Raw genomic sequence first — 12,019 nt, forward strand, 5'->3', positions numbered from 1 at the left:
TTTTTGCACGGAGTTTTGGGAATGAAGAGAAGGAGAATATTAGAGACAATAATAGGTAGTAATAATTTGGAAGAACCAGGACAAGTTTTTAAATAAGAGATGGAAAGTTGTTTTTAGGTTGTGAATAAAAAACATAGAGGGAGGGGACAGAATTGTAATATGAGTAAAAAAGAAATCTGAATGTGTTATAATCCAATTAAAAGCACAGGTGACAATATTAGTCTCACATAGAAATACATCTTTGAGAACAATAAAATGGAAAATAGATGAGCTAATAGATGTGGGGTAAAAAATGAGGGAAGTTCATACCTGGTAGGCTTGGATTCTACTGGGATGTTGAAAGAAGGTCATTTAAGGATTTAAGAGAGGCAGACTGAGGAGAATAATGAAGGTTTGGAATAGCTGCTGTGGGAAACGAAGAGGGATCTGTTTGTGGAACAAGCTATAGGCCCTAGTTGAAGAGCACTGACTGGTTGATACATGTATGAAATATTGAGAAAGATACAATTTTGTTGAGTAGGACTTACCAGCTAGTAGTTAGGAAAAGAGAGATCAGATGGTTGAAGTGATTGGAAGTTTGGGGATTTAAATGATAAGTGCTTTGGAAGAATAAGGGGATAAAAATGCAGGAAGCGCCAGTAGCAAGGTGATTGATGACATCTGTCAAGTGTTTAGGCTGCACGGGAAGGTGACAATGGAGAAAGGCAGTGTCAAACAGGCAAGACTGAGAAATTGCAGATCTTAAACAACATGTGGTTTGATAGAAAAGAATTGAGAGGGCTGGGTGCGGTGGCTCAAGCTTGTAATCCCAGCACATTGGGAAGCCAAGGCGGGCCGATCACTTGAGGTCAGGAGTTCGAGACCAGCCTGGCTAACATGGTGAAACCCCGTCTCTACTAAAATACAAAAGATTAGCCAGGCTTGGTGGCGGTCGCCTGTACCCCAGCTACTCGGGAGGCTGAGGCAGGAGAATCGCTTGAACCTGGGAGGCAGAGGTTGCAGTGAGCCGAGATAGCACCATTGCACTCCAGTCCAGGTGACAGTGTGAGACTCCACCTCAAAAAAAAAAAAAAAGAATTGAGAGAAGTGGAAGGGTAGATAACTATAATCAGAGAATGGTATATTGAAATTAAAGGGAAGTTGGCAGTAAAAGTAAAAGGAAAAACTGCATGCCAGAATATGTCAGCTAATCAGAGGGGCATGAGTGGATGACAGTTTCTTCACTGAAATCCAATATAAGCTGGGTTCCAGAATATAAGATTTCAACATTAAAAGATAAGTAAAATTAAAATGTCACTATATCCTTTAAGAACTGTATGCTCCCCTCTTAGACTAAATCCGTTGAAAAGAAAGAACGATTATATCTTACACATTTGCATCATCTTTTCTATTATTTAACATAATTCCTTGTATGTATTAGACACTCAGATAATTGTAGAATATTTGAAAGGGAACAAAAATATATAAAATTTGTGTCATGAGATAATATATTAGATATATTTGAATAGATAAGTATATGATTAAATTTTATTCTATAATACATTCAGTATAAAACTTCAAAATGAATTTCTTATTTATGTGCTAATCTTTATTTTGTTTTCAAACTTAATTTAATTTGCTTATTGTGGTATCTACAGTCATTCTGAAATGGCAGTTTTTTTTCGGACTTCTCTCTTTCAATTCATATACATAAAAGTTTGAATAAGTTTCTAATATAGAGAAATGTGAGTGGTGTGTTTCGCATAGATTAATTGAATCCCAGCTTCATAATAAATTAACTTTTATTTACATAAGCTGATCCTTAAAATCATATGTCCATGTACTGTATGCACCATTTTACTTCATGTATATCTATTAATTATAATGAAAAGTAACATTTGAGTAATGTCAGTTTCAGGTACTGCTCTAGTTTACATAATTTACTCATTTTTCCTCTCACAACAACCCAATGAACACGTGCTATTATTTTTCTTATTTTACAGATGAGGAAACAGTAGAGAGGTTAACTAATTTGCCCAAAGTCACAAAATCAGTGAATGAATTCAAACCTAGGAGATCTAGTGTTCAAGATACTAACCACCACTACAGTATAGACATGTGGATACAAATGCTGACATGTTTATCTTCTATTGCTTGTTTGAATGTTTGTTTTCTTTACCTTAAGATTCCTGAGATCAAGGACACTGGCTGGTAAATGGCATCTTATCAATAAGTATTTTATGAACAAATAAATGACTGAGCTTCTGACTTTACAGGATAATTTTACTATTTCCTCCAAAGTTTCCTATTAGTTTACAACTAACACTCTTGGCTTTTCCTTCAAGTCCATTCCAGTTATTATTTGGGTTATTTGTTATGAGACATGTTATTACATTTTAAGCCTTTACATTTAAAACGTCATTCTTTTGCTGAGACAAAAATGATCTCTTCTCCTCCTCCTCCTGCCAAAAGAATTGCAGATTAAGTGTTTACATGAGGGAAGTTTGTAATCCAGGATTTCTGCAGCAGCGGGCTTCAAATATTCTAGGCAAATCCTGCTTTTTGTTCAACTCTTCCTGATGAGTGTTGTGATAAAAGCTTCACCTTGGCATCTATTAGTCATCGAGTGCTTACATTGAGAATGGTTGCTATCATCATTTACTCTCTAAACAGGTGCCACCTAGTTACTTTTGTTTTGGCAATTATGGGTTAAATACATTCCTGAGCCTAGTCCTGCTTAAGCTTGCTAGTTCTCTATTTTAAATTAAGGCATGGTAGGTTATTTCTTTCAAAAGTAAAGGTTTCTTTAAGCAGGAATCTTTCAAATTACTCATTTTTTTCTTGTTTTCTGTAGATGAGTCTTCACTGTTCAGCCTTGCTTTACTGTGCCTGGCTGACAAAACTGCATTACATTGCAGTTAACATTGGCCAATGATTAAAAAGGGCTTATAGGCCGGGCGCGGTGGCTCAAGCCTGTAATCCCAGCACTTTGGGAGGCCGAGACGGGCGGATCACGAGGTCAGGAGATCGAAACCATCCTGGCTAACACAGTGAAACCCCGTCTCTACTAAAAAATACAAAAAACTAGCCGGACGAAGTGGCAGGCACCTGTAGTCCCAGCTACTCGGGAGGCTGAGGCAGGAGAATGGCGTGAACCCGGGAGGCGGAGTTTGCAGTGAGCCGAGATCCGGCCACTGCTCTCCAGCCTGGGCGACAGAGTGAGACTCCGCCTCAAAAAAAAAAAGGGCGTATATTTTATTCTTAAAATATTGCTGTCTTTTAAGATGCTTATTTGACTATTCTTCCTTACTGCCTTGCTACCATTCTTTTAAGTATTTACTTTCAGTCCATGGAATTAATGTCAATTTATAAAGAGCTGTTCCACTGAGGAGTTTTTGAATTATAAATATATTATGCAAGGATCCCATTTTTTGCTACAGTTTTTTAAGTCCAGTAATTCCTTAGCAAAGAATTCTGTATGGGATTAATACATTTGTTAGCAATTACTTCATAGGAGAAAACATGTTGAACTATTACTTTAAAGCTACTTATTTTATATATAATTACCCTGAATGTCTCCTTTCTAGCACTTTTTCTCCATGTGATATGCCTGTTGTTCATCAAGTTAGAAATAGTCCATGGGGCAATTAAAATTACTTTCCCAATTGATAAAGAAGAATAGAGGATGGAATTTTAGATTTATGAGCAAAAACACTCAGTACCTATTGAAGTGACCATATGTTAGGAAGTAGAGTCAGGAATTCTATCTCACCCACTTTTGTTTCACCAAAATCTAGTACAATCGCAGACCTTCTTCCCCTCCACCGCCATCCCATTTGTTTCCTCCTTTCTTCCCTTCCTGCAATTGAGACATAGGATTTTAGAGTCTAGGACAGAGATAAAACTGGAGATGTGAATTTGAGAGTGGCCTTAATATAAATGGTAGTTAAGATTATGAACTGGAGGACATTACCTGGGGTGTTTAGAGGATAAATCAGCAAAGGAAACTTGGAAGGAATAGTCAGTGGAATAGAAGGCAAACAAGCAGTGAGTTTTCAAATCAGCCAAAGAAGTGACTTGAAAAGGGGAAGAGGCCAGACGCGGTGGCTCATACCTGTAATCCCAGCACTTTGGGAGGATGAGGCAGGCGGATCACTTGAGGTCAGGAGTTCGAAACCACCCTGGCCAACATGGTGAAACCTTGTCTCTACTAAAAATGCAAAAATTAGCCAGGGGTGGTAGCGCATGCCAGTAGTCCCAGCTACTCGAGTGGCTGAGACAGGCAAATCACTCAAACTCATGAGGTGGAGGTTGCAGTGAGCCAAGATCACACCACTGCACTCCAGCCTGGGCTACAGAATGAGACTCCATCTCAAAACAAAACAAAACTAACAAACAAAAAACAGGGTGGGGGGTGGTGTGGAAAATAGTCAACTATGACACATGCCTTTAAGAGGGAGACAAAAAAATAAGGAATAAGAATTGGCTATTAAATTTGACTCTAAGTACTTGGAACAAAGGCCTGATTGGAGTGAGATGAAAAAAAAAAATTGGAAGTGAGGAATAAAGATGGTGACTTTAGATACCTCTTTTGAGAGACATGATTGTAAAGGAAAACAGAGAAGTGAGTGATAGCTGGAAAATTTAAGTTATAGGTGGGCGCATTTTAAACAGTGGGCAATTTAAAAATTCACATGTAAGCCAATATAAATAATACAACATAGACAAGAATGAGATGATGCAGAGAGGGGTGTAATAATTACAGGAGAGTAATTACTACATGGATGAAAAGAGTAGGATTCACAGTACAGTTTGATCAGTTGGCATTAGATGGAATGGACACTTCTTCCATCGTGACGTCAGCAGAAACAGTGTTTCCTTCAGCTGTGCACTTCAGATCTGGTGATGGAAAGATGAAGTAGGTCTCATCTGATATCTCCTATTTTTTCAGTGAAGTATGAGTAAGATGAAATGTTTGAAGTGGAGGAAAGTGATATAAAAGGCTTATGGAAAGGAGACAAGCTGTAGCAATAGTCATTTAGGAGAGTGAAAAGTAGACTTTGTGGCAAATGTCTGATTTCAACATTGAGCTGCCACAGGAAAACATGCAAATCTGCTTTAAACAAGTAAAGTACCCTTTTCTGGGTACTTATCAAGTACCACATCTTTAATTGTAGGCCATATTATGTCAGCACCATTATTTCTCTACTGTGATTCAGAAACCTAGGAATTTCTTTTATCTTGCTCTTCATCTCATTGTTCATTTAGACATTTTGAACATATTTTATTTTTCACTCCCATGTTTCTGTGTTGGAGGAGAGACTTCCAAATGTTTTCAAGGGAAATAAAGGTAGAACTTACACTTCACTTCTCTGATTCTCTGTTTTACTATTTATAAAATGGGAATAATACTATCTATGTACAGATTTGTGGTTAAGAATTAGAGATGATATGTATAAAATACTGACCCATAATAGGCAATCAACAAATGAATATTGTAATTTTATTACCACTAAATATTATTCTTCCACCCAGAGAATAAAAGATCTTGCTTCCTTTTAAAATACAACTTTAACTTGACACAGTGTTTCTAAGTTTCTTATGCATTAATTTGGTTGGAATATAAAATATTTTACTGAATGATATTTTGTATTTTGGACTTTATAATGTTTTTAGGGCCTTGGTAATGTAATACTTGAGAAAGAATAGACTTCAAACAAAATTTATATCCTCATGAGATTTTATTTTTATTACACAAAGAAAATTATAATGAATAATGTAATTTGAAAAGCCCAAACAATAATAACAGTGAGGAGGGAAGATGGAGTAAAAAAGACAAAACGTAACTTGAAAGGGATTTTTGAAAAATGTCGTAATATTATCCACATCCTCTTTGTTTATTAATAATGTTGCTGAAGACAGCTGTGTTTTGTAATCAAGCATTGTATCAATTTGAGTAACTAATACTAAGAAATGCTAATAACTTGATTGTTGCATCAATCATTTTTGTCAAATTAGCATAGCCATGCCCATACTCTGTGTTCACTAAAGCAATATAGATACTACCAAAACCATCATCCAGTGCCTAAAGGATAAACATGAGATATTGACAGAGTGAATCTTCATTCAATATCTTCTTCTTCTATTTGGGTATGCTCTAGGGCATGTACCTCTCTTTCAGGTAGTAACCCATATTCATTTAGGAAAGACTCCACATCCCCAGCAAAAAATTCTTCAGCAAACTGATCAGCAACACTAATAAAATTGCTTATGAGTTCCCCACCTTTATAGATGAGCAGTGTAGGAAGTACATCTAAGGAAAAGCGGTCCCCAGCACCTGTATTCGAAGCTTTTATTTTACAAAACTTAACTATAGGGTATTCTGCTGCAAGACATGTTAAACTACTGTTTAGAGCATCACAGCCCTTAATACCATCTTCATAAATGTGAACAACTATTGTGGTGATCTTCTGTTCCTTTTCAATTGTTTCTAGGAATTGCTCTCCAGTTTCCAGCTCATACACAAACCCATATCTAGGCCCAAAGCTCAGCTTCTGGTGCATATCCTGCATACACTGTCTACGGTATTTACGAAGGCAGTTTTCATCCTCTTTCTCTTTATGGATTAGTTCATATTCTTGAATGCTCATCTGAGAATAAAGAAATGATAGAAATTATTAAGTCAGAAGTTTTATTCCTTAGATATACCAAGCCCATCCTCAACCGAAGGAGTTTACTTTTGCTCTTTTCTCTGCCTGGACCACCTACCTTTCCCTCCTGATGTGCCTTTCTCTTTCACCGCATTCAAGCTTTTGTTTAAATGTCACCTTCCTTGATTACTTTACCTAAAAAAGTCCCCATCTCACGCTCTCCACTCTTTATGCTGGTTTATTTTCTTTATAGCAACAAACACTATTATATCTTATAACTTACTGATTTTTTGGAATATGGGGGATGGAATTCAAATAAGACAGCTTTTCCTACTATTTGGAGTTCATCCAAAGATGATTTGGAGATCATCCAAGAGGTTAATTTTTGGACCAGGAGCATCAGCATCACTTGGGAACTTCTTGGAAATGCAAATATTTGGGCACCATCCTAGGTTTACTGAATTAGAACCTATAAGACCAAGGCTAAGTAATCCGTATTTTAACAAACCCTCCAGGTTATTATTATTCACTAGTTTGGGCTGAAGTAAGAAAAGGCCCAAATTCCATTTTCTAAGATAGCTATTTTTCCTTACAGTTGGAATATAAAGTTACTTGCAAGGCCTTTCATAATAGCTACTCCATTATTAATGTATTTAACAGAATATTAAGTACCCATTCCCCCAGCCAAAAAAGAAAAAAAGATAAAAAGGAACAATGGGACATCTATTAATTTGATTAATAGATGTGGAGCAGCTCAGAACCATGCAAGTTAGATGGTTCCCATGTGGGATCATCTGCTGCCTCTTATTCATGTAACCTTTCAAACAGCAAATGCTATCAATTTTTAAAGTAGAGGAGAATTGAGAACACGTGAAACTAATGTTTATGAAAAACATTCATAAGTGTTGGGCACTTCGCATACATTATGTTATCTAATCCTTACAAATAACCTCTGAGATAGGTATCATTAGTGTCATTTTACAGAAGACACTGAGATTTAAGTTAAGTATTAAGTTTATGATGCTTTCATTACTTCTTTCTTTTGCTTCCGTTTCTTATATTTGTTTTCCTAATGTCCTCATTTTTTTCCTTATCATATTTTTTTCTGTTTTAAGATTACTGTCCCAGGATGGGTATGGGAGTTCATGCCTGTAATCCCAGCACTTTGGCAGGCTGAGGAAGGTGGATTGTTTGAGTCCAGGAGAACAGACTGGGCAATATGGTAAAACTCCATCTCTACAAAAAATGGTGGCACATGCCTGTAGTCCCAGCTACTTGGGAGGCTGTGGCGGGAGAATCGCTTGAACCCAGGAGGTGGAGGTTGCAGTGAGCCAAGATTGTGCCACTGCACACCAGCCAGGGTGACAGAACGAGACTCTGTCTCAAAATAATGATAATAGTAGTAGTAGTAGTAGTAGTAGTAGTAGTAGTAATAATAATAATAATAATAATAATAATAATATTGTCCCAATTTAGTTTTAACCCTAAAAATTTCCAATGTTTTATATAATTTTTATGTTGCTGCTATAGTTCTGTTAATTTAACAGACCAAACCACACAAATTTGCCTTGAAGATGTATTTGAATATTTATATGAAAACTTGTTTCACATATTCAGGCAAATGGATATGTAGGCATTCAGACACATTTCCAAAGTTTAACCTTGGCATAACATTTTTAATAATGATTATGTGTCACATTAGTGTAGTATTTTACATGTTTCAACATAGTTTTACATTTATTTTTTCTTTATATGTTTTCAAAACAAGTGGAGCAGGTGTGTTATGATTCCCCAGATGGAATTTTCTGTATTTTGCTTTCTCATATTATGAAACTACCTCTAGATCAACTCATGTATTTGTAACTAATTCTTTCCATAACTGTAGGTATTCTTGGTATGGAAGGCCACAATAGGCATTCACTTCATTTCCATTTTTTTTTTTGCCAGCATAAGCAATATTGTAATCAATATATTTTGTAATAGTCTAAAATGATTCTCTAGATTGATTTAGATTAGAAAACACTTTGTAAATTATTTATTACTCATTTTTGTATTATCTTACCTTTCTGCTGACTCGTTCCTTTGAATCTTTGCCATTCCTACTCTGAGGAGAAGACATTTGCCTGAGAATCTCCTTCTTGCTAGGTGGAATTGAATCACTGTCTTGACTCTCTAATTTAAACTTTCTCCAATCGTTTATTACTCCTTTAGGTCCTGGAATGAAATTAAAAATAAATTGTTTTCCTTTTTATTTTCAAAAGGACTATTGGCATAACTGAAATTTNCATAAATGTGAACAACTATTGTGGTGATCTTCTGTTCCTTTTCAATTGTTTCTAGGAATTGCTCTCCAGTTTCCAGCTCATACACAAACCCATATCTAGGCCCAAAGCTCAGCTTCTGGTGCATATCCTGCATACACTGTCTACGGTATTTACGAAGGCAGTTTTCATCCTCTTTCTCTTTATGGATTAGTTCATATTCTTGAATGCTCATCTGAGAATAAAGAAATGATAGAAATTATTAAGTCAGAAGTTTTATTCCTTAGATATACCAAGCCCATCCTCAACCGAAGGAGTTTACTTTTGCTCTTTTCTCTGCCTGGACCACCTACCTTTCCCTCCTGATGTGCCTTTCTCTTTCACCGCATTCAAGCTTTTGTTTAAATGTCACCTTCCTTGATTACTTTACCTAAAAAAGTCCCCATCTCACGCTCTCCACTCTTTATGCTGGTTTATTTTCTTTATAGCAACAAACACTATTATATCTTATAACTTACTGATTTTTTGGAATATGGGGATGGAATTCAAATAAGACAGCTTTTCCTACTATTTGGAGTTCATCCAAAGATGATTTGGAGATCATCCAAGAGGTTAATTTTGGACCAGGAGCATCAGCATCACTTGGGAACTTCTTGGAAATGCAAATATTTGGGCACCATCCTAGGTTTACTGAATTAGAACCTATAAGACCAAGGCTAAGTAATCCGTATTTTAACAAACCCTCCAGGTTATTATTATTCACTAGTTTGGGCTGAAGTAAGAAAAGGCCCAAATTCCATTTTCTAAGATAGCTATTTTCCTTACAGTTGGAATATAAAGTTACTTGCAAGGCCTTTCATAATAGCTACTCCATTATTAATGTATTTAACAGAATATTAAGTACCCATTCCCCAGCCAAAAAAGAAAAAAAGATAAAAGGAACAATGGGACATCTATTAATTTGATTAATAGATGTGGAGCAGCTCAGAACCATGCAAGTTAGATGGTTCCCATGTGGGATCATCTGCTGCCTCTTATTCATGTAACCTTTCAAACAGCAAATGCTATCAATTTTAAAGTAGAGGAGAATTGAGAACACGTGAAACTAATGTTTATGAAAACATTCATAAGTGTTGGGCACTTCGCATACATTATGTTATCTAATCCTTACAAATAACCTCTGAGATAGGTATCATTAGTGTCATTTTACAGAAGACACTGAGATTTAAGTTAAGTATTAAGTTTATGATGCTTTCATTACTTCTTTCTTTTGCTTCCGTTTCTTATATTTGTTTTCCTAATGTCCTCATTTTTTTCCTTATCATATTTTTTTCTGTTTTAAGATTACTGTCCCAGGATGGGTATGGGAGTTCATGCCTGTAATCCCAGCACTTTGGCAGGCTGAGGAAGGTGGATTGTTTGAGTCCAGGAGAACAGACTGGGCAATATGGTAAAACTCCATCTCTACAAAAAATGGTGGCACATGCCTGTAGTCCCAGCTACTTGGGAGGCTGTGGCGGGAGAATCGCTTGAACCCAGGAGGTGGAGGTTGCAGTGAGCCAAGATTGTGCCACTGCACACCAGCCAGGGTGACAGAACGAGACTCTGTCTCAAAATAATGATAATAGTAGTAGTAGTAGTAGTAGTAGTAGTAGTAGTAATAATAATAATAATAATAATAATAATAATATTGTCCCAATTTAGTTTTAACCCTAAAATTTCCAATGTTTTATATAATTTTATGTTGCTGCTATAGTTCTGTTAATTTAACAGACCAAACCACACAAATTTGCCTTGAAGATGTATTTGAATATTTATATGAAAACTTGTTTCACATATTCAGGCAAATGGATATGTAGGCATTCAGACACATTTCCAAAGTTTAACCTTGGCATAACATTTTAATAATGATTATGTGTCACATTAGTGTAGTATTTTACATGTTTCAACATAGTTTTACATTTATTTTTTCTTTATATGTTTTCAAAACAAGTGGAGCAGGTGTGTTATGATTCCCCAGATGGAATTTTCTGTATTTTGCTTTCTCATATTATGAAACTACCTCTAGATCAACTCATGTATTTGTAACTAATTCTTTCCATAACTGTAGGTATTCTTGGTATGGAAGGCCACAATAGGCATTCACTTCATTTCCATTTTTTTTTTTGCCAGCATAAGCAATATTGTAATCAATATATTTTGTAATAGTCTAAAATGATTCTCTAGATTGATTTAGATTAGAAAACACTTTGTAAATTATTTATTACTCATTTTGTATTATCTTACCTTTCTGCTGACTCGTTCCTTTGAATCTTTGCCATTCCTACTCTGAGGAGAAGACATTTGCCTGAGAATCTCCTTCTTGCTAGGTGGAATTGAATCACTGTCTTGACTCTCTAATTTAAACTTTCTCCAATCGTTTATTACTCCTTTAGGTCCTGGAATGAAATTAAAATAAATTGTTTTCCTTTTATTTTCAAAAGGACTATTGGCATAACTGAAATTTGTGTAAGTATTGTCATGGAATAAACTTATTATCTCCTGCATCAGAAAGAAACATCTTGTTTGGACTAGAAATTTCTGACTGCCCTGCTCATAAAAATATGCTCCCACGTTAATCTTGTTAAATGGGTTTTGGTAAAGAATCTTTTGGAAACATTTGCACTAATAAAAATGTAAATTATGCGCTTTGAACTACTGGCAAAAGGTTGGGGTTAATATGTTTAAAAATTAGAGTCCAGGTAGGATACTAGAATTTTGGAAAAAATAGCACTTTTATTACCTAAGAAAAAAACTTCAGCAACAAACTAAAATTGGCATTACAGTATTAATAAAGGAAACCGGGAATGTTGGGGAAACAAAATAACAATAGTATGTAAAGAACAACTGGTGAGCAGGGGGCCTGACCTCAATAAAACTAAAATGGCTTTAGGAAAATTATGACGAGACCATCCCATTCTTCTAAGATTCTAGGAATATTTTACAAACATAGAAAGAATAAGATTGGCAGATTTTTTTTTTTTTTTTTTTTTTTTTTTTTTTTAATTAAGATGGAGTCTTTCTCTGTTGCCTAGGCTGGAGTGTAGGGGCATGATTTTGGCTCACCGCAACCTCCACCTCCTGTGTTCA

General features: G+C 35.7%; 1 protein-coding gene and 1 long non-coding RNA gene across 4 annotated transcripts in view; one reads left to right on the forward strand and one right to left on the reverse strand.

Annotated features, from left to right (window-relative positions):
• The window catches only part of LOC108512703 (uncharacterized), a 39,505-nt gene that overhangs the window by 2,891 nt on the left and 24,595 nt on the right, over window positions 1-12,019 (forward strand). The window lies entirely within an intron of this gene.
• Window positions 5,688-12,019, reverse strand: part of PDC (phosducin) — a 21,831-nt gene continuing 15,499 nt past the window's right edge. For 2 of the 3 annotated variants that reach the window (XM_017848054.1, XM_017848056.1), the window contains 2 exons: window positions 11,177-11,328; window positions 5,688-6,629 (listed from right to left, as the gene is read on the reverse strand). In XM_017848054.1, coding sequence (XP_017703543.1) covers window positions 6,102-6,629; window positions 11,177-11,328 — 680 coding nt within the window. In that variant the 3' untranslated portion in view covers window positions 5,688-6,101. Of the gene's footprint in view, window positions 6,630-8,691; window positions 8,765-11,176; window positions 11,329-12,019 lie in introns of those variants that run through there. The other variant, XM_017848055.1, reaches the window with a different exon arrangement.

Source organism: Rhinopithecus bieti, unplaced genomic scaffold, assembly GCF_001698545.2.
Source record: "Rhinopithecus bieti isolate Rb0 unplaced genomic scaffold, ASM169854v2 scaffold_27006, whole genome shotgun sequence".
Taxonomy (NCBI): Eukaryota; Metazoa; Chordata; class Mammalia; order Primates; family Cercopithecidae; genus Rhinopithecus; species Rhinopithecus bieti.